The sequence below is a fragment of the Aspergillus pseudodeflectus genome (assembly GCF_044049435.1).
Source record: "Aspergillus pseudodeflectus strain CBS 756.74 chromosome Unknown BJX68scaffold_65, whole genome shotgun sequence".
NCBI lineage: Eukaryota > Fungi > Ascomycota > Eurotiomycetes > Eurotiales > Aspergillaceae > Aspergillus > Aspergillus pseudodeflectus.
This window is the reverse complement of record NW_027263841.1, coordinates 12,749-38,274: the sequence shown is the minus strand read 5'-3', so window position 1 is coordinate 38,274 and position 25,526 is coordinate 12,749. Positions and strand designations below refer to the sequence as shown.

At 51.7% G+C, this 25,526-nt stretch overlaps 9 protein-coding genes across 9 annotated transcripts; 5 read left to right on the top strand and 4 right to left on the bottom strand.

Annotated features, from left to right (window-relative positions):
• Positions 1-61: 61 nt before the first annotated feature.
• Positions 62-7,556, top strand: prp8 (U4/U6-U5 snRNP complex subunit PRP8). Its single transcript, XM_071037293.1, has 2 exons — positions 62-4,885; positions 4,945-7,556. Exons 1-2 carry the CDS (start codon positions 303-305, stop codon positions 7,418-7,420), a joined length of 7,059 nt encoding a protein of 2,352 aa, XP_070894054.1. The 5' UTR covers positions 62-302; the 3' UTR covers positions 7,421-7,556.
• Positions 7,557-9,257: 1,701 nt separating this feature from the next.
• On the bottom strand, positions 9,258-10,447 carry BJX68DRAFT_186047 (uncharacterized protein). Its single transcript, XM_071037295.1, has one exon. It carries the CDS (start codon positions 10,171-10,173, stop codon positions 9,520-9,522), a length of 654 nt encoding a protein of 217 aa, XP_070894053.1. The 5' UTR covers positions 10,174-10,447; the 3' UTR covers positions 9,258-9,519.
• On the bottom strand, positions 10,259-10,627 carry BJX68DRAFT_185750 (uncharacterized protein). Its single transcript, XM_071037294.1, has one exon. It carries the CDS (start codon positions 10,530-10,532, stop codon positions 10,344-10,346), a length of 189 nt encoding a protein of 62 aa, XP_070894052.1. The 5' UTR covers positions 10,533-10,627; the 3' UTR covers positions 10,259-10,343.
• Positions 10,628-10,721: 94 nt separating this feature from the next.
• BJX68DRAFT_258472 (SANT/Myb-like DNA-binding domain-containing protein) lies at positions 10,722-11,775 on the top strand (the record flags this gene model as incomplete). The annotated part of the gene is made up of 2 exons (XM_071043534.1): positions 10,722-11,603; positions 11,656-11,775. The coding sequence occupies 2 exons, from the start codon at positions 10,722-10,724 to the stop codon at positions 11,773-11,775; spliced, it is 1,002 nt and encodes a 333-aa protein (XP_070894051.1).
• Positions 11,776-12,389: 614 nt separating this feature from the next.
• On the top strand, positions 12,390-13,872 carry cox5b (cytochrome c oxidase subunit IV). Its single transcript, XM_071041671.1, has 6 exons — positions 12,390-12,539; positions 12,699-12,752; positions 12,967-13,125; positions 13,185-13,285; positions 13,345-13,435; positions 13,498-13,872. Exons 1-6 carry the CDS (start codon positions 12,449-12,451, stop codon positions 13,590-13,592), a joined length of 591 nt encoding a protein of 196 aa, XP_070894050.1. The 5' UTR covers positions 12,390-12,448; the 3' UTR covers positions 13,593-13,872.
• On the bottom strand, positions 13,873-16,443 carry BJX68DRAFT_246576 (purine-cytosine permease family protein). Its single transcript, XM_071041670.1, has 6 exons — positions 15,524-16,443; positions 15,320-15,473; positions 15,195-15,267; positions 15,035-15,148; positions 14,278-14,980; positions 13,873-14,213 (listed from the first exon to the last, which is right to left on the bottom strand). The coding sequence occupies exons 1-6, from the start codon at positions 15,983-15,985 to the stop codon at positions 14,130-14,132; spliced, it is 1,590 nt and encodes a 529-aa protein (XP_070894049.1). The 5' UTR covers positions 15,986-16,443; the 3' UTR covers positions 13,873-14,129.
• A 132-nt stretch (positions 16,444-16,575) lies between these two features.
• BJX68DRAFT_246570 (SANT/Myb-like DNA-binding domain-containing protein) lies at positions 16,576-17,971 on the bottom strand. Its single transcript, XM_071041669.1, has 5 exons — positions 17,234-17,971; positions 17,125-17,172; positions 17,038-17,070; positions 16,899-16,982; positions 16,576-16,843 (listed from the first exon to the last, which is right to left on the bottom strand). Exons 1-5 carry the CDS (start codon positions 17,462-17,464, stop codon positions 16,802-16,804), a joined length of 438 nt encoding a protein of 145 aa, XP_070894048.1. The 5' UTR covers positions 17,465-17,971; the 3' UTR covers positions 16,576-16,801.
• Positions 17,972-20,127: 2,156 nt separating this feature from the next.
• Positions 20,128-21,345, top strand: BJX68DRAFT_185594 (ER lumen protein-retaining receptor). Its single transcript, XM_071037290.1, has 3 exons — positions 20,128-20,315; positions 20,375-20,658; positions 20,727-21,345. The coding sequence occupies exons 1-3, from the start codon at positions 20,216-20,218 to the stop codon at positions 21,264-21,266; spliced, it is 924 nt and encodes a 307-aa protein (XP_070894047.1). The 5' UTR covers positions 20,128-20,215; the 3' UTR covers positions 21,267-21,345.
• A 2,667-nt stretch (positions 21,346-24,012) lies between these two features.
• On the top strand, positions 24,013-25,440 carry BJX68DRAFT_185724 (uncharacterized protein). The gene is made up of 4 exons (XM_071037291.1): positions 24,013-24,312; positions 24,382-25,017; positions 25,083-25,148; positions 25,198-25,440. Exons 1-4 carry the CDS (start codon positions 24,187-24,189, stop codon positions 25,411-25,413), a joined length of 1,044 nt encoding a protein of 347 aa, XP_070894046.1. The 5' UTR covers positions 24,013-24,186; the 3' UTR covers positions 25,414-25,440.
• Positions 25,441-25,526: the final 86 nt, after the last annotated feature.

Genomic DNA, 25,526 nt, shown 5'->3' with positions numbered 1-25,526 from the left:
CTGGACCGGAGCCGCCACCTCTTTTGCAAGCTTGCATCGCGAGAAACTGGAGCCAAGGAAAGAGAGCAGAAAGATTCGTCTTCCATCGTCGCCGCGGAAGGGGATTGTCTTGGAGTTGTTTTTCTTTCGTCTCTTCTTTTTCAGGACCTTCTCTTTATCACTGACGCGATTTTTGACCCATAATCCAACTGATGAATCCGGTGTCAGGCAGGATTCTCGCATCTGAGTCTTGACGCGACTTCACGTCAACCCCCGGAGAAGAGCGAGCTGAAGAGCGCCCCTTCTCTTCAACGTCAATCACAATGGCATCGCTGCCTCCTCCCCCTCCTCCCGGATGGGGTGCGTCTGCGCCGCCCTCGATGCCGATGGCGCCGCCGCCCCCAGGATATCAACCCCCGGCCGACCCAACCGTCGCAAAGTTTGCCCAGAAGAAGACAGAATGGCTACGGACGCAACGGAATCGCTTCGGCGAGAAGCGCAAGGGCGGGTTTGTTGAATCACAAAAGGCCGATATGCCCCCGGAGCATCTTCGCAAGATTGTCAAGGACATCGGTGACGTGTCTCAGAAAAAATTCAGCAACGAGAAGCGCAGCTATCTCGGAGCTCTCAAGTTCATGCCCCATGCCGTTCTGAAGCTGCTGGAGAACATGCCCATGCCGTGGGAGTCCACGAGGGAGGTTAAAGTTTTGTATCATGTCAACGGATGTTTGACCCTTGTTAATGAGACGCCGAGGGTCATCGAGCCGGTCTTTCATGCCCAGTGGGCTACGATGTGGGTGTGCATGCGAAGGGAAAAGAGCGACCGGAGACACTTCAAGCGAATGCGATTCCCGCCCTTTGATGATGAGGAACCCCCGCTTTCTTGGTCGGAGAATATCGAGGATGTTGAGCCGCTGGAGCCTATCCAGATGGAACTCGACGAGGTGGAAGATGGCCCCGTCTACGAATGGTTCTACGACCACCGACCTCTCCTTGATACGCCACATGTCAATGGACCTAGCTATAGGAAGTGGAACTTGGATCTTCCGCAGATGGCTACGCTATATCGACTAAGTCATCAGCTTCTGAGTGACGTTGTCGACCAAAACTATTTCCACCTGTTCGATCTCAACAGCTTCCTCACTGCGAAGGCGCTGAATGTTGCCATCCCCGGTGGTCCAAGATTCGAGCCGCTCTACAAAGACATTGATCCCAATGATGAGGACTTTAGCGAGTTCAACGCCATCGACCGTATCATCTTCCGCGCGCCGATTCGAACCGAATACCGTGTCGCATTCCCATTCCTGTACAATACCCTCCCGAGAAGCGTCAAGGTTTCTTGGTACTCTCACCCTCAAGTTGTCTATGTCCGAACCGATGATCCCAACCTCCCCGCCTTTTACTTCGACCCTGTTATTAATCCCATCTCTTCCCGCTCCGTTGCCCCCAAGAATATCACTGTTAGTCATGAGGATGAGATCTTTGGCTCTGAGAACGAGGACGACTTTGAGCTTCCCGGGGATGTTGAGCCCTTCTTTGGCGACGAAGAGCTCTACACGCCCGAAACTGCTTCCGCTATCGCTCTGTGGTGGGCTCCTCACCCGTTCAACAAGCGCTCTGGAAAGATGGTTCGTGCTCAGGACGTGCCACTCGTGAAACAGTGGTATCTGGAGCACTGCCCTCAGGGACAGCCCGTCAAAGTTCGCGTGTCGTACCAGAAGCTTCTCAAGACATACGTGCTCAACCAGCTTCACCAGAAGAAGCCCAAGGCCCAGAGCAAGCAGGACCTTCTCAAAACGCTCAAGTCGACCAAGTTCTTCCAGCAGACAACGATCGACTGGGTCGAGGCCGGCCTCCAGGTCTGCCGTCAAGGTTTCAACATGTTGAACCTCTTGATTCATCGCAAGAACCTGACATACCTGCATCTCGATTACAACTTTAACTTGAAGCCTGTCAAAACATTGACCACCAAGGAGCGGAAGAAGTCTCGTTTCGGAAACGCCTTTCACTTGATGCGCGAAATCCTGCGCCTGACCAAGTTGATTGTCGATGCCCAGGTTCAATACCGTCTTGGCAACATCGATGCTTTCCAGCTTGCTGACGGTATTCTCTACGCCTTCAACCACGTTGGACAGCTCACTGGTATGTACCGTTACAAGTACAAACTGATGCACCAGATTCGTTCCTGCAAGGATTTGAAGCATTTGATATACTACCGTTTCAACTCTGGGCCCGTTGGTAAAGGGCCCGGCTGTGGTTTCTGGGCTCCAGCCTGGCGTGTGTGGCTCTTCTTCATGCGCGGTATCATCCCCTTGCTCGAGAGATGGCTTGGAAACTTGCTCTCTCGTCAGTTCGAAGGTCGTCACAGCAAGGGTGTCGCAAAGACGGTAACCAAGCAGCGTGTCGAGTCTCACTTTGATCTGGAACTTCGTGCTTCCGTCATGGCCGACTTGATGGACATGATGCCCGAGGGTATCAAGCAGAACAAGGTCAACACTGTACTTCAGCATCTTTCAGAAGCATGGAGGTGCTGGAAAAGTAATATTCCTTGGAAGGTGCCTGGTCTTCCTGCGCCTATTGAAAATATTATCCTTCGGTACGTCAAGAGCAAGGCCGACTGGTGGATTTCAGTAGCCCACTACAACCGTGAGAGAATTCGGCGTGGTGCTACGGTGGACAAGACGGTTGCAAAGAAGAACTTGGGTCGTCTTACCCGTTTATGGCTCAAGTCCGAGCAAGAACGGCAGCACAACTACCTCAAAGACGGCCCTTATGTGTCGTCCGAGGAGGCTGTCGCCATTTACACGACCATGGTGCACTGGCTCGAGTCGCGCAAGTTTACGCCAATTCCATTCCCGAGCGTGTCCTACAAGCATGACACCAAGATTCTGATTCTTGCTTTGGAACGTCTGCGCGAGTCTTACTCTGTCAAGGGCCGTTTGAACCAAAGCCAGCGTGAGGAACTTGCTCTTATCGAACAAGCATATGATTCTCCCGGAACGACTCTAGCCAGAATCAAGCGTTTCCTTTTGACTCAACGTGCTTTCAAGGAAGTCGGGATCGACATGAACGACAACTATAACAATATCAACCCCGTCTACGATGTCGAGCCTATTGAGAAGATCACAGACGCTTATCTTGATCAGTACCTTTGGTACCAGGCTGAGCAGCGCCACCTGTTCCCGGCGTGGATTAAGCCTTCCGACTCTGAAGTCCCCCCTCTGTTGACGTACAAGTGGGCGCAAGGAATCAACAACCTTTCCAACGTCTGGGAGACCGCTGATGGCGAGACGAACGTCATGATCGAGACGGAGCTTTCCAAGGTCTACGAAAAGATCGATCTCACACTCCTCAACAGACTGCTCCGTTTGATCATGGACCACAACTTGGCGGATTACATTACCTCCAAGAACAATGTGCAGCTGAGTTACAAGGACATGAACCACACGAACAGCTATGGTCTAATCCGTGGTCTCCAATTCTCCGGCTTCGTCTTCCAGTTCTACGGATTGATGATCGACTTGCTCCTTCTCGGCCTGCAACGAGCTAGCGACATGGCTGGACCTCCTCAGAGCCCCAACGACTTTTTGCAGTTCCGAGACCGTGCTACCGAGCAGAGGCACCCTATCCGGCTGTACACCCGTTATGTCGACAAGATCTGGGTCTTTTTCCGATTCAACGCAGACGAGTCGCGTGATCTTATCCAGCGATTCTTGACGGAGAATCCGGATCCCAACTTCGAGAACGTCATTGGGTACAAGAACAAAAAGTGCTGGCCCCGAGACTGCCGGATGCGCTTGATGCGCCATGATGTTAATCTGGGTCGTGCTGTCTTCTGGGATTTGAAAAACCGTCTTCCAAGGTCCATTACTACGATCGACTGGGATGACACGTTCTCCAGCGTGTACAGCAAGGATAACCCTAACCTGCTGTTCTCGATGTCTGGATTTGAAGTCCGAATCCTTCCCAAGAGCCGCAACCAAAATGAAGAGTTCTCCGTCAAGGACAGCGTTTGGTCTCTGGTCGACAACTCCACCAAGGAACGCACGGCACACGCTTTCCTGCAGGTCACCGAGGAGGATATTCAAAAGTTTAATAACCGCATCCGACAGATTCTCATGTCGTCCGGTTCAACTACCTTTACAAAGATCGCCAACAAGTGGAACACGGCACTGATTGCCCTTTTCACCTACTACCGTGAAGCCGCCGTGTCGACTGTTAACCTGCTCGACACAATTGTCAAGTGCGAAACCAAGATCCAGACACGTGTCAAGATCGGCCTCAACTCCAAGATGCCTTCTCGTTTCCCCCCTGCTGTCTTTTACACACCAAAGGAACTTGGGGGTCTGGGTATGATTTCAGGCTCTCACATCCTCATCCCCGCGAGCGACAAGCGCTGGTCCAAGCAAACTGACACAGGAATTACTCACTTCCGTGCGGGTATGTCACATGACGAGGAAACCTTAATCCCCAACATCTTCCGCTACATCATCCCCTGGGAGGCCGAATTCATCGACTCGCAACGCGTTTGGATGGAATACTCCCAAAAGCGACAGGAAGCACAGCAGCAAAACCGTCGTCTCACCCTGGAGGATCTGGAGGACAGCTGGGACCGTGGTCTCCCGCGTATCAACACCCTTTTCCAGAAGGACCGCAGTACCCTAAGTTTCGACAAGGGTTTCCGACTACGCGCTGAATTCAAGCAATACCAGCTCATGAAGAGCAATCCTTTCTGGTGGACGAGCCAGCGGCACGATGGAAAACTCTGGAATCTGAATGCTTACCGTACCGACGTTATACAGGCGCTGGGTGGTGTAGAGACCATTCTTGAGCACACCTTGTTCAAAGCAACAGCTTTTCCATCCTGGGAGGGCCTCTTTTGGGAAAAAGCCTCGGGCTTCGAAGAGTTAGTCTTCTCAATTCCTGTTATTTGAATGTATTTTGACTTTGCTGACTGGTTTTTAGGTCGATGAAGTTCAAAAAGCTCACCAACGCCCAACGGTCCGGTCTAAACCAAATTCCGAACCGAAGATTCACCCTCTGGTGGTCTCCTACGATCAATAGAGCCAATGTATATGTTGGTTTCCAGGTCCAATTGGACCTTACTGGCATTTTCTTGCATGGCAAGATCCCAACGTTGAAGATATCCCTCATTCAGATTTTCCGGGCGCACTTGTGGCAGAAGATCCACGAATCAGTGGTCATGGACCTGTGTCAGGTCTTTGATCAAGAACTCGAACAGTTGGGCATCGAAGCAGTCCAGAAAGAAACGATTCATCCACGTAAGTCATACAAGATGAACAGTTCATGTGCGGACATCCTACTTTTCGCTACAAACAAGTGGAATGTGACCCGGCCGTCTATTCTATTTGATACCAAGGACGTTTACGAGCCCACTACGACCAATAAGTTCTGGCTTGATGTGCAGTTGCGGTATGGTGACTACGATTCCCACGATATTGAGCGATATGTCCGCGCCAAGTATCTTGACTACACAACCGACAGCATGAGCATTTACCCTTCTGCGACGGGTCTTATGATCGCAATTGACCTTGCCTATAACCTCTATTCCGCCTACGGCCAGTATTTCCCTGGTCTCAAGACTTTGGTACAACAAGCCATGGCCAAGGTTATGAAGGCCAACCCTGCCCTGTATGTCTTGAGAGAACGTATCCGAAAGGGTCTGCAGCTCTATGCTTCCGAGAGCAACCAGGAGTTCCTCAACTCGCAAAACTACTCGGAACTTTTCAGCCCGCAGATCCAGCTCTTCATTGACGATACTAATGTCTACCGTGTCACCATCCACAAGACATTTGAGGGTAACCTTACGACCAAGCCTATCAACGGTGCCATCTTTATCTTCAACCCTAGGACTGGTCAGTTGTTCCTGAAGATTATCCACACTAGCGTTTGGGCTGGACAGAAACGTCTTGGCCAGCTTGCCAAGTGGAAGACAGCAGAAGAAGTAGCGGCCCTAATTCGGTCTCTGCCCGTCGAAGAACAGCCCAAGCAGCTCATCGTTACTCGCAAGGGTCTTCTTGATCCCCTCGAGGTTCACCTGCTTGATTTCCCTAACATCTCTATCCGTGCTTCCGAACTTCAACTTCCTTTCCAGGCTGCCATGAAGGTCGAGAAGCTCGCAGATATGATCTTGCGTGCTACGGAGCCTCAAATGGTTCTCTTCAATCTCTATGATGAGTGGCTCAAGACCATTTCACCGTACACCGCCTTCTCACGATTGATCTTGATTCTGCGAGCTCTTCATGTCAACATTGACAAGGCCAAGATCATTCTTCGTCCCGACAAGAGTGTTATCACCTTGGAACACCACATCTGGCCTTCGCTCTCCGATGAAGACTGGATGAAGGTTGAAGTCCAGCTGCGTGACTTGATTCTCAATGACTATGGCAAGAAGAACAACGTCAATGTCCAGAGTTTGACCAGCAGTGAAGTCCGAGACATCATTCTTGGTATGGAAATCAGTGCACCTTCGTTGCAGCGGCAACAGGCAGCAGAAATCGAGAAGCAGCAGGAAGAGCAAAAGCAGCTGACGGCTGTGACGACAAAGACGCAAAATGTCCGCGGTGAGGACATTATTGTCACCACCACGTCGCAGTATGAGCAGCAGTCATTCGCGTCGAAGACTGAGTGGCGTACCCGAGCGATTGCGACGTCCAATCTCCGCACTAGGGCGAACAACATCTACATTTCTTCAGATGAAATCCGCGAAGAGGGTTACACGTACATCATGCCCAAAAACATTCTCAAGCGGTTCATCATGATTGCTGATCTCCGGGTGCAAGTTGCCGGATACCTGTACGGTAGCTCGCCACCAGACAATGACCAGGTCAAGGAAGTTCGGACCATTGTCATGATCCCGCAGGTCGGTAATACTCGCGAGGTTCAACTTCCGCAGCAGCTCCCACAACACGATTATCTCGCCAACCTGGAGCCCCTGGGAGTCATCCACACTCTTTCCGGAAATGAACCACCGTACATGACAGCGCAAGATGTGACTCAGCACTCGCGCCTGATGAACGCTCATTCGTCTTGGGACAAGAAAACGGTAACCATGACCGTTTCGTTCACACCGGGCTCCGTCTCGCTTGCAGCATGGGGTCTCACGCCTCAGGGTTACAAGTGGGGTGCCGAGAACCGGGATACCACGTCGGACCAACCGCAGGGATTCTCAACCAGCATGGGCGAAAAGTGCCAATTGCTACTGAGCGACAAGATCCGTGGATATTTCCTCGTGCCAGAGGACAATGTGTGGAATTACAGCTTCATGGGAAGCGCATATGGAAGTGTCGAGAAACGACCGGTTTATGTCAAGATTGACACGCCGCTGCGGTTCTACGATGATCAACATCGTCCGCTTCATTTCCAGAATTTCGCCGAGCTGGAGGATATCTGGGTTGATCGATCTGATAACTTTGCTTAAGCGATCGCTGCGGGCGTTGATCATTTACCTATTGTTTTCTTCATGTTTTTTTTCCCCTGCAATAATACACCTGTGATAAACCCTTTCTTGCATGTGTTTCGTTATGACGATCTTATTAAGGATGGCGGGGAAAAGCTAGCGAGGCTGGGGATGACATTGCGGCCTCTTTGTATGTATAGTACGTTACTAAGTCAACAGTATATTCATTGGCCAAGTCTTAGAACCGACCGAAGGATGGTTGACTTCGGGGCATGTAGAGAGGCGAAGAGCTCATGAGGCACCACCGTGCCCACTGTGGCTTCAGCCATCCATTCTCCTGCCCTTTCAAGCCAGTTTGGATAATCAATAGCATCATCATTGTCTCCGGTCGTATCCGAAGCCATCTTATCCTCTGCGAGAGTGGTCTGGGTCCCTGGCAGTCTGGACCAGCTTTCATTTCCTGCTTCGGGCCAACCAGCTGGCGTGGGGGTGTGATTATCTGTTTCACCAGTGCTTCATGGTCTCAACTCAAGCTCGGGACGCAAACCTAAATTTCGATCGGAAAAAAGGGAGACCGCAGCAGAAAAGAAAGAAAAAGAGACGAGTGACTGCGCGTATGCAGGAGACAGTGGACGGATGAGAATGCGATGCAGCCATGGTGAGCCGCTGGGTTCGAAAAGAGGCTCTCTTTTCTCGTCCGTCATGCTTGCGATATTTTCGTGCTCATCGCTGCTTGTGAGATGAGAGTCCCATCGGTGATGGCTTGCGCTGACGAGCTGACAACAGCCTGGCTGGCAGAGCTGACGCTACGGGGTGTGCAGCAGCGAGTAGCTGGCCGCCCCTGCTGCTGCACCTACGCTTTTCTTAGATAAAGGCTTTGTGCCCTCCTTCTCGTCAGCTCATCGGCGGGCAGGCTCGCTTCTCGCTAGAAATCAGGATGATGATGGTAATACACTTGGAATGGTTGCTGTGCTCTGTCCTGCCGTACTGAGCTTGAACTAGTCGTGAAAGAAGCAAAGGGCGGTGCTCGAGCGACCCATCCCTCTCTTGTATTCTCTGGGGTCTTGTCCGCGTCCGCCACCCACGGCTTGCTCTTTTGACACGCTTGGACGCTAGACCTGGTTTGCTCCGTCCGACCATTGTCCGGTCTCATCGAGGGAGGGACAGGCGCCTTTGTTGTTCGTTTCAGGACCCAGAGCCCGAGGGACTAGAACAATGGGGCCAGAATAAGGCTGTCGTGAGGCTCACGGCGAAGGGTCACGGTCTCCAGGCGAAGAATTCCAAGAGTAAAAAGGTTGCCCTCCTAAGCTGTCGCCAGGGCAAGACATGGGAAATTTTGATTGCCGGGCATCTTCCTTCAGCGGAAGAGGGGAGAGAGACAAAAGGCCAGGGGCTGGTTGCTGCTGTTGGACCGTCGCGCGACTCCGGAGTATGCGCGATATAGTTGAGGGCGCCACATACAACGGTGTTCCTTCATCCGGACGGCTCTATCTCGATCAGTCGCAATGCAGGTGTCGCGTATAGGACCCTCGGGTTCGAGTATCAAATGTATGGAGTACCGCGAGACCTCCCGTGCCTGGTCATCTAGATATCCTTCGAGTCAAGCGATGATGGGGTGCAAGGCTAGATTCTCTTCTTCGCAACCTGGATGATACACCCCCCCATCCCATGGACTGCGCCAGAATCAAACCCCCTCTCCTCGTGGGTGACTCGCCGACAGGTGCTTCCGATGAGCCAGTACGTACTGGCGTCTCTTGCTGGTGGAGTTGCTGCGGCGACGTCCGACAGGTCCTTGACCTGACAGGGGTGGGATTCCTGAGCTAGTTAAAGCACGCCCAGCCGCAGGTTTGATTCCCTTACTCCGAAACCCACCAGCCTGCTCTCCCACGTTCGCATCCAATAAGCTAACTCGAGATGTTGCTAGGACTGCGAATGGAATGGGCTTGGATCTCCCCCCGCTTCTTGGTGTTCACTAATGGCGTTCTGAGAAATCGGGCCAAGGACGATTTCTAGTGAGACGCTCTTCTGTCGTGCTGAGCGTTTCATGCCACGGCCTTCATAATTCGTTTTTCTAACCCGTTTGATGCTTTTTTCTCTCCTACTCACCCCGATTATTATTTTTATTTTCCCTTCCGCCATGCCCTTGGCGTTCGACCAGAACGGCCCGGTGGAGGGGGTGAAATGACACTGAGGAATTCCACCAAATCGCCTCTTGTGGGAGCATCCCCAAACGACCGTTGGCGCTGCGACTTGAGTGCTAGAGTCCCTTGGGCCTTCGGCCCTCGTTGCAAGCTAAGCTTGACCAGAGCGCAGATCCACCAAATGGACGATTTGTCTTTCTTTATCCACCTGCATCTCTCGAGTTCTGGCGATGTACCGCGCCGCTGTGCCCTTTCTCTTTCCAGTATCTTTCCTTCCCAGTCTCTGGCTGCTGTCGCCCGCGGTCTAGTATTCAACGCGTTACTGCACAGGGACTTTGTCTGTATGCAGGACGGCCGTGACCCTGTTTCCACCTCTATTCTGGCTCTTCTGGCCGGGCCCCTTTTGCATAATATTCGATTGTCCATCCCACATCTGCAACTTCTATACGCAACGCGAGTTACGGCTAGTAAGCCGTTTGGATAATCCGACTTGCTGCTGAAAGAGCAAACCCAGCCCTTTCCGTCTTCAGATCTGGCTAACCTGGGCTCTTCTGCTCGGCCGCTTGAAGAAATACAAGTTAGTATTTTTGGCACTCCAAAAGTCCGCCCTAGACCCCGGTGAGTACAAACCATCCCTGATATTTACTTTAACGCTCGTCGTTCGTTCTTTCCTTTCTCTTCTCTTTCTCCCTTTACTCTCCCTCTCCCGCCTCCCCACTTCCTCTGGGATTGCTGGTTCGCGCGCCGTGTTTGTCGCCTCCGGTTCAGTCCAGCCTCTCGTTTACATCCCTCTGCTCTGGCTATCATTTGGCCCACTCGGTTGTTGGCGGTCCAATAACTGTATTGCGATACCTTATCTTCATTTTTTTTTTTTTTGGGCTTGCTTCTGACGCGGAGGTAGAGCTGGGAACAACATCTTGATTTGGACTAAAGCGAAGTCTGGGGTGTTTTTGGTTCTGGCCTAGTACATGGCGATCGCATCTTCTCCTCATCCCATTCAGCAGGAACCAAAACGAGATTTCAATCAGGTATAGCAACAGGACGCCCAGCAGCAGCAGAGCAAGTATCTTCGACAGCCGTTTCGTTCTCGCTCTGTCCTGTTCTATAACGTCTTGAAATCACTACTTCAACAGTTAGCTCGGTAGCTTGCCGGGGCTTCTAGGCTCTAGCAGCACCGATGTATGTCCGCGACGCTGGCGGATCCGTACCGAGACTATGCCATTGACTACTCTCAACATGCTACCCGCAAACCTGAGGAACATGAAGGCACGCTCGTCTATCACTCCCAACAGCCGCACCTTCAGCACGCGAAACAGACAGACCCGTCTTTCTCAACCGGCAACTCGCACGGCGCAGCATTTGAGCAGCATCATGCGAATGCGACCGTGCTCCCAACCGCGACACCTCAGCCAACAGTCCCCGATATCTCCCAAACAGCTCTCCTCAACCAGGCTCAAATGCTCCCCCGCCAGCTCCCGGTGCAGTATGCGCCTGCCGCCAGCTACGAGATCGCGCCCTCGATCCAGCGTGGCAAGAAGAGGCCTCATTCCGAAACTGAGCCAGAGGTTGGTAACACAGACCATGGGATCAGACAGTTGCCAGTCCTTCCACCAAATGCACCTTCAGAGCCAACTCATTCTCCTGAAATGCTCTTCTCCGTGCATGGAGAATCTTCCCAGCACCATCATCCGATGTCGAGCCACGGCTTTGGGCCAACCGATTCAATGGCCCTCCCACAACATCACCACCACCACCATCTCCCTCCTCACGCATCACTTCGAGCTACAGAGGGTCAGGGCCTGAATGTCGATACATCGCCTCTGCCGTCTGGGCCACCAAGTGTCGTGGGGCAGCCGGGGATGCCTGACCCGGCGCCTCGACCGCGTGGGCCCAAGCTCAAGTTTACCCCGGAGGAGGATGCTTTGTTGGTTGAATTAAAAGAGAATAAAAACTTAACCTGGAAGCAAATAGCCGACTTTTTCCCTGGTCGAACGAGCGGCACCTTGCAAGTCCGTTATTGCACCAAGTTGAAGGCGAAGGATGTGGCCTGGAGTGACGAAATGGTGAGACTCCTTATGCTTGTTTTCCGTACTGTGCACTGATTCGGGATGGCAGGTGCAACGACTGCGGCGCGCTATCCAAGAGTACGAAAACGATCGTTGGCGTATTATTGCCGGGAAGGTTGGTAATGGTTTTACGCCAGCAGCATGTCGAGAAAAGGCAACACAGCTTTGATGTGAAATGAGCTGTTATGTATGGATTATGGATTATGTCATGGCAGTCACGGATCGGATATGGGCATTGATATGGATATGGAAATGGGCATTTGACTTTTCGACGCATACACCACATTCCCCTTCTCTTTCTCCTCTTCCCCCTTTTCTTCACTTCTAATCTACCCTTTATTGTGACTATCCTTCGTACCTTTTAGCTCATCTTTACTTATTCTTGCCCTTTGACCTCCTTTCCTTGGCAGGTTGTACAAACGAGGCGGGCGACCTGGAGGACACGGGTTCTTTCTTAGCAGTGGCTCTAGACCGGACGGCTGATGTAAGGTAAATGTAAAATATCTACTAGCCTGTGGAAAAGACGCATGACATGAGCTGGCCTTCTGAATAATAATCCTTCTCCGACGCTGATAGCAAGTGAAGAGCCGTATGGCCTGATGTCCAGCAAGAAGCCCTAGGCCCTATCTTAGTGGCCGGATCAGGTAATATGCCAGACGGGCTTTCCCGGGACGCCGTACGAGCTCAGCAGCCAACCAGCGGGCACGGATGACTAAGGCGGTGGCCGCAGAGCGTCAGACCACGGGCCGAAGCGGCTTCAAACTCACCTCAACCTCCAAACTCCCTCCTCGCCAGTCCTCCACGCCTTGTCCGTTGGCATTGCATCCCACCCGCACAGGACCATGTTCTTCCAACGCACAGCTATTGCCCTCTCGAGGCGCGCCCCTGTGAGGGCCCTCTCTGCTCGCCCTTTCACCTCCTCCGTCAGCCGCTGTACGTGACTCCCGACTCCCCAAAATACTCGACCCGAGGGAGATATGATCATGCCATACCGAATTGCGACTCAATTGGGCGCGACTGGTCTTCTATACCACCGTCAATGGACATGGCCTCTCTGGATGTGGTTGCTGATGCTGTTTTTCCGGATTATAGTCAACCAGAAGAAGTGGGAGCCCAAGCAGGAGGGCAAGATTCTTCCCTTCGAAGGTTAGTACCTGCCGTTCCGTCGTCAACGAACCACTGCGCTGCACAACCTTCCTGATTGCCGACAAAATCTACACGACATTGCTAGCGGTAACAATCGCAACTGATTCCCGAGAGCCGCCTATTCCCCACCGATATTAGCTCGACAACCCACCCGCTTCCATACATTGACGTAACTGGGGACCACAGTGCTAACTGGACATGTTTCGGCGTATAGAGATCAAGACTGAGGATGACCTTCTGCCCCCCGGTGCCAAGCCCGGTACCATCCCTACCGACATCGAGCAAGCCACCGGTCTCGAGCGTCTCGAACTTATCGGAAAGATGCAGGGCATTGACATCTTCGACATGCGGCCCCTTGATGCCTCCCGGAAGGGTATGTTTACCCCGCGAATCATTGTATACGGAAAGACGGAGGCCTGACACGGAGACTAGGAACGCTCGACAACCCCATCATTGTCAACGGTGCTGGTGACGAGCAGTACGCCGGTTGCACTGGTTTCCCCGCCGACTCTCACCAGGTCAACTGGCTCACTGTATGAACCACCCTGCATGTGAGTATCACAAGTGAAATGGATACTGACAATGCCAACAGGTTTCCCGTGAACGTCCCATTGAGCGTTGCGGCGAGTGCGGTAACGTCGTCAAGCTGAACTACATCGGTCCTCTCGAGGACGCTCACGGTCGTGAGTCGCTCCAATACAAATCAATTGTATAGCTCCCAGTGCAATTGCTAACGCTACACCAGACGATGAACACGGCCACGACGGCCACCACCACCAGGTCCACGAGGATCCCAAGACCTTCGCCGACTACGTCAAGCCCGAGTACTGGTACCGGTAAACGGTTTCCTTTCCGGTCAAGCGAAACCAGATCCCTTGCGCACGGTTGCTGCTCCCTCTGCCGCATTCTCTTTTGTATCTCACTCAATCCTCCGTTTCCCTGTGTTCAAAGATGATTGATATATGTCCATGTCGTTGCCGTGGTGTGGGTGAATCTAGATGACAAGGTATAAAACATGCACCCAGAGGGTTGGTTGTATTCGTATCTTGTTACCTACCGAATCCTTGCGTTGTCTCTGTAGAATAGTGAAGTGAAGACGAGTAAAGTGTGGTTTATTTCATTTCCTCTAGAGTTTCTCAAGTTTCATTCAGTCCTAGAGATATTACGATTCTATGCTTAAACCACTAAATCCTAAGAGCTATATACTCTGTACAGAATATGTACAATCCTACCACAACTTCCGTCTCGACAGAAGTGTCCAACGCGAGCTAGGAAGCACTTCCATCAACATACCGTCTCAATCCCCAGCCACTGCCTTGTCACCAATCCACAGCACACCTGACACAGGTGTTCCAGAAAGTACTAACTCAATACCATCTACCTTCCAAAGTGCTTCAGCTCAAGATATCTGAGAGGCGGGTAAACCACAGCAGCCCACGAGAACCCAACATAGTTTCCCATCTAGTCGAAATCGTTAGCAAGGCAACCCTTGAAGCTGGAATAAAAGTGGAGAGATCCAACATACGTCAGCACCATACTCCCCCACCAACCCAGCCAAAGGCCCAATATACCAAACCTGCGCCATGCAGAGAATCGCTCCAGCCCAGCCAACCAGAAACGCAATGAGCGCCGCAATCCCAATCGGGTGTTTAGCCGGTTCGTCCCAAACAGCCCAGTTGTACCCCTGGCGACGGAAAATGAAGCGTTCTTCCAGAATAATTCCAATCCAGATAGCGACCCAGTAGCCCATCAGCGCCAGGAAATTGGTGAAGATTTCGGCGAGGTGGCTTCGGCCCACGAGCGCGCAGACCGTGTAGATGATCACGCCGAGGGTATTCCAGATCGCGCGGGGCACGCGCTCGGCGTAGCGGCCGAGGACTTGGAAGTCGACGCCGGCGGAGTAGGTTGGTGCGATTGCGTTCGCGATAAGACCCAGTGCGACGACGACGGAACAGAAGTTGCCGAATGTGTTGAGCGGGCTGAAGCCTTCGACGATCAGGGCGCCCTGGCCGTTGTTGTAGGCTGTTGCGTAGGAGGGGTGGTTGGTTATTCCCGAGGCGAGGCCGATGCCGAGGAGGAAGGCCAAAGTGAATGAGCAGAGGAGGCCGAAGAGGGAGAGGGAGAAGAGTTTCACCCGCGACGTTCGTTCCGGGTAGTAGACGAAGAAGTCGGCTGCGAGTGGGGTGTAGGTGATTGCAGCGCTGACGCAGAGGGAGAAGAATGATAGTCTGGCCAAGAGACTGGGTTAGAGGGAGAAGGTAGACATGGGAATGTAATCGTACCTGTTCCCGATCACGGTGCGTGTATCGCCATGGGATGGAGTGGATAGGTCGAACTTTGAGGAAGACACTCCAAACAGAATGCTCACTACGATGACCTGAGGCAGAAAAGCGAATCTATAGTAATCAGTAACAGTCTTTATACCTTTACAATGTCGCTTACCGTTCATAGTAGTGGAAGACTCGGATGCCAAAGGTTGCAATGATCCAACTGATGACGGCAATAATGACGATTCCTGAGTAGTGTCAGTGTCGAACCAATACATCAAGGGAACCAGACATCCATACCCACTGCCACCGACAGGCTCCCGTTGGGAGACACAGCGGAAAGAATCTGCCCGCAAACGACGCAATTGATCAAACAGTACCCAATCATCTGAATCAAGTTCAATATCACGATAAGCTTGCTCGGCCACCATCCCATTGTATACCGTCCAAAAGCCTGTAAGCGTCAGATCCATGTGATATTACTCCCAGAGGCTTAGGCAATACCATAGTCCGGATACCAGAGATAGGGCCCCATGTAGCCATCCACGACGCAGCTGTCGCACCGACAAGCGCTCCAAAGACCGCACAGAGAGCCGAGTCGAGAAAGCTAAGGCCGTATACCGCAGGCCCCAACATACCCAAGGTGATGTTGTTAGCTGCCAGATTGACCGACATCCAGAGCAGAAAGACCTGCAAGTACGAGACCCAGGTCAACTTCGGGATTCGTTCATGCTCCTGCACACGTTCGATACCACGAGCCTCGAGGCTGTACTCAACCAACTGATTCTCCAGCTTCTTGAGACAGGAAGTCAGCCGGGCAGGAACAGAGCCACGACGGTCAGCCCCGTTAGACTCAATCCCGTCATCATAGCGAAAAGGTGAGTTGTCGAAAACAGCCTCCGAGCGTATCGCATTCTCCTTGGTGGCCTCTCCTACCATGGGCGTTGGGTTGCTTCCCGATGACATGCTGGAACAGATTAGTCACATCCGTGCAAGTATAGTAAAGGGGTTATTATGCGCGCATGAGTTCTTTCGCTGGAATTATCCAGATCAAGTTCAACCGTATGATCTCAGAACGACAGCTGTGTGGCCCTCCAGTGGCTGACCCTGCAGGCACACAGTTGTCGAACACCGGTCATCATGCAGGCAGATTACCTAGATACCTTGATCGATAGACAAATCCATGCTACTCGGCTTCATGATGGCCATGGCAGGTCGGATAAGATGGGGAAGGTGGAGTACACTGGAAGAATAGCCGGGACCTGAGCGGGGGAAGAGCAGATAAGTTTAGTGTGAGTCTATGGATGGGACGGAGGGAAGAATTGATTTCACCTCTGTAAAGCAAGTCGACGCTGAATGGATTATAGAAAGCAAGATGGACTCGGGGTTGACGAGGGGAAAGTGGTGGGGAAAGAAAGAAATGAAGAAGAGAAAGTTTGGAGAGGAATTTGCCGCTCGACGGACTGAACTCTGTTCCCGCCCTAACTGTGATAGCACTACACTTACATTCTACTTGTTATCTATCGAAATTGTTCTGCGACATCGGTCTTGTCATTAAGCATGTTACGATACTCAAGGCGCCCACCGCTGCCAGCAGCCAAAGCCAGATCCTAAAGAAAACAACGAGAATAATTGACGAAACGACGCCGGTATCCTTTCGCCTGGTACATTGCAAATTGAGATATAAAACTAGTTGCGAGAGGCAGCGCTATAGATCCAAAGCATGGGGGAATCCATGTGAACATCGAGATGGTCGTTACGTTGTCAAAATCCGTCCTATATCTAGAGATCCTTGAAATGTTCTTTCGCATACTGTTCGCACGCCTATAGTCAGGAAGTTAGACGCTGATGAGCCCTCTACTGCGGATTCAAAACTTACCTTGGCCGGCTTCCCAACTTTTTGGCCAATAACTTTCCACTTGTTCCCCTCATATTCCTTGATTGCCTCACGCAGTGCTATGGACTGTATACACGATCAGAGATTGCCGCCATAAATCCTCCATCAGAGTTGATCTCACCTCGTCCTCCGCAAACTCTGCATAGTGCATATCCTAAGCGGTCAAGATCAGTAACACTATCAGATGGAATGGCTGTGTTCGGATTACCTTGTACCAGTGTTTTTTCACACTCCCTTCAGTCCGGTTCGGAAATGTCTGAAAACCCAGTGAGCAACAGAAAGAGGAGTGGACGAAGCATAGCTGGCGTCTTACGAACCTTGGCAATCTCACTCCAGCTGCGACCAGCATCGCGCATCGTTTTCAGCCTCTGCTCTTCCTCCGCGGTCCAGGGAGTGTTGGTTCTTCCCTTCTTCCGAGGAGTAGGCTCTGCCGTCGCAGCCACAGGGTCATCGCCCGTCGCACTGGTCGTCATTGCCGCGGTTGAGCTTGGGGGAGGAGAAGATCGGCGTTTACGCGGATTCGACCCTGGGATCTGAGTTTGGGGCATAGGAATGCCCTCGTAGCTTGGTACGTGTTGGAAAGGATGGTTTTGTTGCGCTTGTTGCTGGGAAAGTAGTTGTTGTGGGCTGCCGGGAGGGATAGACGTCTTGATTCGCTTGGAAGTTGGAGGTGAGCTGGCAAGGCAAGGATGGAGACAGAGATTAGTGGTTAGTGAGGGTCTTTGAGATGGATGAACCAGATTTCAGCTGCGTTGAAAGGGTCGAAAGTGAGAGAAAGATGAAGTGAGAAAGAGAAGAGAGGGAGGAGCGCATGACAAAGACCTAAAGATGGATCCGTGCGTGCATATATAGATATATGATAGAAGTATATAAAAGTATATATACACTCGAGTATACACACTTTCAAGCAGGTAGCAGGACAAGTGAATAGGCTTTTTTTTTTTTGGCTTGGGCACCACTAGGCTCATAAGAACAAGGGCAAAACTTACGACATATTGGACGAGGTGAAGGCTTTCCAATCACGTTGCGCCGGCTCATCTGTACATACACATGATTAGGAGATTAGCAAGTCCGCCGCGCAAGAACGGTCCGGGGAGATTGGCCTGTCAAGTCGCTGGAGACGAGCCTTCTGTTACACCAGAAAGTGACGATGACACGGGCACATCCCACAGCGTGGGAGTAGCGCTGCAGGATAAAGGGAAAGCGACCAGACAGAGGGATAGCTGAGATGGGGGTGTTACATGCATGTATGTAAAGCGATAGACGGGAGGCCAGAGAGTCAGGGAGGGGGTCCCTGGGGGTTGAAGTGGAGAAAAAGTCAGAAGCGTTGGGGGAAGAGGATAAGAGGAGGAGGAGAGGAAGGGGGGTGCGAGGGGTAGCAGAATATGTATAAACAGGTTTAGGCACAGTCACAAGTGGTCCCTTCCCAGCACCCTCACCTCCAGAGACTGGGGAGAGTACGGAGGGTACAGAGAGGTACTGGTGATCTGGTCAGGACAGACCAGACCAGACCAGACCAGACCAGGAGAAGGTGGAAAGGCAAAGGGAGGCTTACTGGTCGAGGTTCATGGTCCACCTGAGTCGTCTCGGGAGGTTTGTGTAGGAAAAAGAAAAATATATTATAGATGGGACGTACAAGGCGAATCACCGATACTATGTCTACAGATTCCACACCTATGGACGATGAGGGGAAAAGATAGCCCTGACAGCGGTAATGGACGAGGCGGATCCAGCGCAGTACTAGGTATACAGAGGAGACGGAGACGATGGAAGAGACGGGGAGCGAAGGCGAGGATGAGACAGCAAAACAGCGCTTGAGACCAGTGACCTGAGGCCAATCGCGCCGTCTCTAGATGGCGCTTGCTTTTTCCATCTCCTTCCCAGCGGCATGTTGACTCGTTTCTGCGCGCCAACTCAAAGGTCAAAGCAGAGGCACAGGAAGCAGACGGAAATTAAAATGAAATTCTGCTGATTGGGCACCAGGGGCATTGCTCCTTCCTCATCGACCTTCGTCAGCGGATGATTTTCACTGACAGATCTAGACGCCTTAGAGTTGGATCAGATGTCATATTAATGCGCCATCAGGCGATGCGTCGATCTCTGACTCTGTCTCGTTCGATTTTCTCACTCCGCAGCATGCCTGTCCACGTATCCAAGCGATTAAGCGGATCGGGTGACCGTGAGACAAACTTCCAGACGTACTCTTCATCGGTTTGGGACTTGGCAGTCAAGAGCTCCCAGGTCGTTCCTGTTAGGGAGCCTGGAAGCGGGGTAGCTGTGGTCAACTGCACGACAGGATGAGGATGTTGAGTGGCTGAACTGAGTAAGACGGGCAAAACCGCTTCAGCGACAAGACGGGGGTTGTGAGTGGTCGAGATGGATCTTGTTTTTGAGCTGTTGTTCCGGCTCAGGAGTATTTTCTGGTTGGGTGGACTTGAGCCTTAAGTACTGAGGACCCATTGAGCCCCTCCCAGATAAAGGTCATTCCCCTCCTGCCAAACTGTCAATGCACTTCCATCAAACGTGAGTCAACTTGCAGGTAGATAGCTCAGTCAGAAATGAAGTCAGATGGACTGTTCATGGCTGTAGCCAATTGGCTGCTGATCATACATCAGGCCTGGTGAGTTGGAAAGCCGAAGCTCATTCCTTTTTTTTTTTGTTGCTTGGGACAATTCGGAGTAAACTAGGTACAGAGTAGTATACATACGGAATAAATTGGCGCTACTACCATTTCGGACTAGGGCCACCTGATGTCATTTCCTCAGTTATTGCCTCACGTGACGAACATCCAGCCACGCAGTCAATTAGCAGCAGTAGCAGCTTTGGAAGAAGCGAAGCCACGGTGTCTTGGTTCTGTTTCTTTTTTGAATTGTTGCAGGCTTCGTCAACTCCTCTCGAGAACCAAATTTTGGCAAGCCAGACCATTATTGCGGCATTCCCGGTCTGGTCGTTGCGCGCTTATCAGCCGTCCCCGACCTCTCCACCTTAAGCTCCATTCCCGTTCCGTCTTGACTCTCTCAGGCTTCAGCCAACTGCGACCACGTCTTCATCTCATCGCCTTGTCCCCTTCGGCCCCCCTGAGCTCAATTGCTGCTTTTTGCCTATCTTGTGGTGTCTTATAATCTACAAGGGTATCGACGTCAAAAGGCTCTTAGCTCAAAAAAAGACGGTGGAGTGAGCCGGACCGTCCCCCAGCCTCTCGTGGTGTCGCTTTCACTCCGCCAACGGTCAACCCGAAGCTTGGATAACGATTTGATTTAAACCTCCGCATACATTACGACGTCCAATTCAAATACAATATGGTGACTTTTACTATCCCACGAGTCCTTGCGGACTTCACCCATCTCGCTTCAAAATGTGTGCTTATATGGACCATTCATCAAAATCGGAGCGCAGAAGGTAATTGTGGTATCTGTTTGTATCTGAATGCTTGACTAAAGAAGTCCATAAACTCGCAGGTGTCTCGCTTCTGACTCAAGGCCTCTACACGCTGGTCTTCCTTACACGCTATGTCGATTTACTTCAATCAAAGGGGTGGAGTAGTGCCTACAACGTGATTTTCAAAATCTTCTACTTCATATCCTCGTTTTACACCATATATTTGATGATGAGAGTCTTCCCTCGAACTCGGGAACGAGAGAGGGCATGGAAGATGGCTTTGGGCTCTATTGCAGTTTCCTTGATCCTCGCACCAATCGTCTGGCCCATCTTCGAGAAGTATAGCAGATCATGGTTTGAAGACGTGAGTTGAAACTTACCGGTTGATTATCTTTGCTGGTAACTGAGGCTAATGGTGTCCATGCTCTTCAGATCCTATGGACCTTTTCAATCATCCTAGAATCAGTCTGTGTCCTCCCACAGCTGTTACTCCTGCGCCAGACGACCGTCCCTACCGTGATTAATTCGTACTATCTCTTAATGCTGGGATCTTACCGAGCTTTCTACATTATAAACTGGTTCGTCAGAGCAGTCGGCCCCGAACGTCATGTGGATTGGATATCAATCATCTTTGGTATCATACAAACAGCATTCTATGTCGACTTTGCCTGGGTATACTATACACGTCAACGCGTCAAGCTTCGAAATGGAGGGGTGGTCGACTCGGAGGACTACCGGAATAGCTATCTTGTGAATAAAGTCTTCAATATTAGGCGGCGAAGAAGCGAAGATGAGGAGGAGCAGAGGCTCCATGGGGAAGGTGACGGCGGCGAGCGCCAGTCCAGGAATAACCGCTGGGGTGCGAGGGGAATATCTGTTTCGGCGGATGATACTTTGGAAAACCAACGCGGTGAGCAACCTTTCGCCGCGGACCGTGATGCAGAAGGTTTCTCAGATGACGAGAGCAATTAAAACACGGCTGCCCCTTTGGGCCTCCGCTGGCCGCAACAGACTCACGAGACGACTTAAACCATTGCTACGACGGAATATAGCGTTCTATACACATACCAAACTCGGCTAGGGATCTGCCGCGATTGATAATTGTTGTGCAACTATCCATCAGAGTGCTCTAAGCCTCTGATGGTGTGTAGGAAGAGGAGATGATAAGCTGCAGGGCAATCAGCCCTGTGGCAGCTACAGTCAGAATCTCCAGGAATAACTTTCCTGGGTAAGCTGTGCATAAAGAGGCGGACCTAATTTTAAACGCAAGATAGCCATGAAACCTGACTTTCTTGGACCCAAGTGTGAGGGGGACGATTGTTTCAAACGGATTGACTCTGAGCCGTTGCTGCGCCAGGGCATAGCCACGGTCAAACGAAGGAGATTGAAGGGAGCAAGTGACAAGACGATCATACCATGTCATCGCATGGACGGCACGGTCCAAGAGGATGAAAAGGGGCCATCTGAGATAGAAAACAGCCTGATGCTGGGGAAAACTGCCTTGCTCAATTTTAGACAGTACTAGTACTTGCTCGTTCGAAGTTCGGGAGGTCGGAACGCACAGGACGCGAAATTAGTTTGGAGATGGCTCCTGCTAGCTCGGGAGCTACCATTCCTTGGTTCATGCGCCGTTCATCATCCAACTTGCCGATTAAATGGACTTTTATTATCATGGTGAAAGCCTCAATTTACTAGTATGGACAAGATGGCAGTTGCTCGCTGAAGGCATCACGTGCTATCACAAGCTCCTTGTCTTGGTTGGAAAGAATGACTGGACCTTGGGCAAGACCTCATCTCTTTTCTCTCTGGAGAGGAGCAACCGTGCCGCTCATCGCTCGTCCGTCGTTTGACTCTTGTTTCTCGTCAAGAGGATAAAGTACAGTAACCCCCACCCGAACAACTGGGACCTTACTGGGCTTGGAATGCCCACGTTACTCCAGTCTTAGACGCCGGGATTGGCCCCAGCTCAACCTTCCCTCCTAACGATTGGAAACCGGTGCTCGAAAAGCATTTTAACGATCCATCCTCAAGTCGTCTGGCGCGTAACCAGCCACTGCCTTTAGCGACACGTGGCTTATGTTGGATGCAGACGACCAGGACGGGAAGAGCGAAGGGCCGCCGTAACCTTGGTAAGGAAACGCATACGCAGACCCTTGCGGCCCATGTCCTGAGTTGGATCTTCGAATTCAGAATTCCTGGCGGCTCTGGATCTCTGAGAAGTCGCGAGGGTGGGATTATGGAAATCAAAACAATATCGAAATTATGCTCCGACTCGGGAATAATATGATTACTAGTATATGATGCACTACGTACTGACATGGACCGTTCCACTGGCTCCATCTTCTCGCCCCAGAAGCCCAGTGAGTGCCGTGCCCGCTCATGTTGTTTCTCGCGCAAGTCTCCCCTCATGAGGCCCACGACGAACGATGCAATTCCGCCAACCACAGTGGTCAGCCTGGGCGTCTAATTGAGTTCAGTTATGGTTTGATCCTGGGCGAGAGGCGTGCGGCCTACTAGCGCTAACCCGAGTTGATCCTAGGCAGTGCATCTTATCCACCCGGGGTTTACAGCCGCAATAAGAAAAGAAGCTCCCGTTGACTTCAGCGCTTCTCCCACGACTACCTCGCAAACAGTCGGGACCGGGGCCCAGCGAAGCTTCTTTGAAAACATTCCGTTTGGTCTTGTGCCCTGTTGTACGCGCGATGCCAAGGATTCCTTAGCCAGCACCGCAGCTTGTCGCAATGAAACCAGAAATTCCTGCCCAGGAGTCCGGACTGCGCTTTTTGGGGGCTGCTCCAACCATCCACTGCACTACTCGCCCCGGCCCCTTTGGACCTAGCTTGCCAAGTAATGCCAACATCATGATGCGTGCCGGCTCCTCAACCGCGGCCCTCTTTTTGTCATCCTAGCCGGTAGATGTACAGACCTCAGGATGATCTTCGTCCCGCATATCTCATCAACAGCTCTTTATGAACTTGGACTTAGCTGCGGAGCAAAGAGCCGTTGACTAGCGAAGGCTTCCGGACTGCCTAGCTAGTACCCTCTTTCAACTAAGCGCTAATCAACCGACGGTCTCTCGATTTTTAGGGCCGCTAAAACCGAGTCTCTCCGTTCGCTATTCGTGATCCCTCTTTCATGGTTCCCACCCCTGGCCTGGAGATCCGAAGCCTTGGAACTTCGATCGGACCTGCCTCAGCGCCTTGTCAACAATGACCGCAGTGGGCCTCAAAAAAAAATTATTATGCAGTGTCTGAGCCCCAGAGAGTTGGGGGCTAGACTGTCGTTTCCCATGTCATTATTATTATTTGAAAGCTGCAAGATTACCCTCTTCCCTCCCTCATGGAAACGGACCCCGTTCCCGAATATAAGCAGGGCGCTTAAATTCAGACTCATCTTCCATTCTGGGCCTCTAGTTAGGAGAGAATCTGTGTGGCACGGTAATGTTCGGCGGCACCTATCACACATTTTCGTGCTCTCTGGGCCTGTTGAAAGAAGAGCTTCATGCCTCTGGCCCTGCCTTGCAAGGCATTTTGGCCTCTGTTGATACCCACAACTCAAGTATATGAACCTTCACGGCACTGCTGCTAGAGTCCTTACCAAAACGCCCTTTACTTGGTTCACACAGTCGCATACTCTTAGAGCTCAGAAACTCTAGCTCCATCTTGCTTGGACGGTGAATCGACTCAGGAACTCCTCAATCTATATTGGGAGGGATTCATATAGTGCTACCACCCAAAGACTCAAATCATTCGTTGATTCAGCACCCTTTGCCGCCCTCGAACCTGACCTCCGTGTCGTCCGTTTCACTAAACGCTTCGATCTCGTTTCTGTTCCACCCTCGAACGGCGCCTCCCCTCTCGGCGCTTCCAGAGGCATCCTCATCGGCTCGTTCATGTTTCGCCAGTCTTCGTGTGAATACTCCGGACCAATGTCTTTTGGCCAGGGCAATTGCCACCCTAACGATGGGTTGGAAGACTTCTATGGGAGTATACACTCTCAGTGGCCAACTTTAGAGCGCGTATGTCTACGTGCTACAACTGCAGAGGATGTTTTGGCCATGCAGACTGACATTCTTGGCTCTTTCTAGTCTCCCTACATAGCGGTCACCCAACCCTATAACGCACCGTCAGCGTACCAAAACCCGGCGCTTATGACACCAATCAGCCTTCCGGACAGTTCATACGTACATCCACGACCCAGCCCTGCGCTCAGTCACCATTCCCAAGAGTATCAGTACCCTGTTTCCGAGTCTGGAGTCCATCACGGACTTGGGATTACGACACCTTTTCCGAGCGAGTTGACCCGAGACCCAAGCATTGGCCTGGGAATTGCGCCCAGCGGATACGCACTGAGAGAAGGAACAATCTCACCGCCACCATCAAAGAAAAGACCGCGAAGAGGCTCCAAACAATCTATATCGCGCGAGCCCCCAGTGTCAATCCTCCCACATCCAGAAGGGCTTCAGCGCCTGGAACAAGAGAGACGGCATAGCAATTCCGAGTCGCATCCCCAACGCCCCCGGGCCCCAGGACGCGGACGCAGGGACCCACAAGCCGAAGAGGAAGATGCCTTTGTAGAGCAGCTTCGGGAGCAGAACCTCGCATGGAGGGTCATCCGGGAGATGTTCCGTGAACGATACAACAAGGACGCAACCGAGGCGCGCCTACAGATGCGACAGCTGCGCAGACGTAAGGAACGCCTGCAGCGGTGGGAAGAGCACGATGTGAGTATGTGTACCACACAAGCTCGAGCACAGACGAAGCAGCGTACTAACAACTGGTGCTGTAGGTACAGGTTCTTTTACGCGCTAGGCATTATTGGGAACAGGAAAAGTACAAGTTGATTGCACAAAAGGTGAGTGTGAGAAGCGTTCCATAGGAATTTCTGATTCTGACTCGAGTAGATGACAGAATTCGGGGCCAGTACTTTTTTCACAGCAGAACAATGCGAGGCGCAATTAGAGTACATTGATGCGCAGGAACGCGAAAGAGAGGAACAAGAGAGCGAACCGCAACCACAAGCGACTTCTGAGCTACGGCGCAAACGACGGCGGACCGAATCAACAACTTCAAATTCGAAAAAATCAACCGGAGAGAAGAGACCCAAGACAACGCGCTAGCAATCTTGTTTCTTTCGATTTTTAGACTTACTTTTGTTTTTGGCGCCTCCTTTGAGCCTGGTGTGATTGCATATCTTGCATAGTCGGGGTTTTTTTTTTTTTTACAATGTTTT

Coding starts and splice junctions, on each gene's coding strand:
- BJX68DRAFT_246576 (XM_071041670.1), bottom strand. CDS start 15,985: ATGTCATCGGGAAGCAACCCAACGCCCATGGTAGGAGAGGCCACCAAG. Junction 14,981..15,034: donor CGCACCGTGATCGGGAACAG/GTACGATTACAT, acceptor TCTCTTGGCCAG/ACTATCATTCTTCTCCCTCT. Junction 14,214..14,277: donor TGGGGGAGTATGGTGCTGAC/GTATGTTGGATC, acceptor GATTTCGACTAG/ATGGGAAACTATGTTGGGTT.
- cox5b (XM_071041671.1), top strand. CDS start 12,449: ATGTTCTTCCAACGCACAGCTATTGCCCTCTCGAGGCGCGCCCCTGTG. Junction 13,286..13,344: donor ACCAGGTCAACTGGCTCACT/GTATGAACCACC, acceptor CAATGCCAACAG/GTTTCCCGTGAACGTCCCAT. Junction 13,436..13,497: donor TCTCGAGGACGCTCACGGTC/GTGAGTCGCTCC, acceptor ACGCTACACCAG/ACGATGAACACGGCCACGAC.
- BJX68DRAFT_185750 (XM_071037294.1), bottom strand. CDS start 10,532: ATGAGGAGAAGATGCGATCGCCATGTACTAGGCCAGAACCAAAAACAC.
- prp8 (XM_071037293.1), top strand. CDS start 303: ATGGCATCGCTGCCTCCTCCCCCTCCTCCCGGATGGGGTGCGTCTGCG. Junction 4,886..4,944: donor AAAGCCTCGGGCTTCGAAGA/GTTAGTCTTCTC, acceptor ACTGGTTTTTAG/GTCGATGAAGTTCAAAAAGC.
- BJX68DRAFT_186047 (XM_071037295.1), bottom strand. CDS start 10,173: ATGGTTTGTACTCACCGGGGTCTAGGGCGGACTTTTGGAGTGCCAAAA.
- BJX68DRAFT_246570 (XM_071041669.1), bottom strand. CDS start 17,464: ATGCCCCAAACTCAGATCCCAGGGTCGAATCCGCGTAAACGCCGATCT. Junction 17,173..17,233: donor GCTGGAGTGAGATTGCCAAG/GTTCGTAAGACG, acceptor CTGGGTTTTCAG/ACATTTCCGAACCGGACTGA. Junction 17,071..17,124: donor TGAAAAAACACTGGTACAAG/GTAATCCGAACA, acceptor TTGACCGCTTAG/GATATGCACTATGCAGAGTT.
- BJX68DRAFT_185724 (XM_071037291.1), top strand. CDS start 24,187: ATGTTTCGCCAGTCTTCGTGTGAATACTCCGGACCAATGTCTTTTGGC. Junction 24,313..24,381: donor AGTGGCCAACTTTAGAGCGC/GTATGTCTACGT, acceptor GGCTCTTTCTAG/TCTCCCTACATAGCGGTCAC. Junction 25,149..25,197: donor ACAAGTTGATTGCACAAAAG/GTGAGTGTGAGA, acceptor TGACTCGAGTAG/ATGACAGAATTCGGGGCCAG.
- BJX68DRAFT_185594 (XM_071037290.1), top strand. CDS start 20,216: ATGGTGACTTTTACTATCCCACGAGTCCTTGCGGACTTCACCCATCTC. Junction 20,316..20,374: donor TCAAAATCGGAGCGCAGAAG/GTAATTGTGGTA, acceptor ATAAACTCGCAG/GTGTCTCGCTTCTGACTCAA. Junction 20,659..20,726: donor GCAGATCATGGTTTGAAGAC/GTGAGTTGAAAC, acceptor CATGCTCTTCAG/ATCCTATGGACCTTTTCAAT.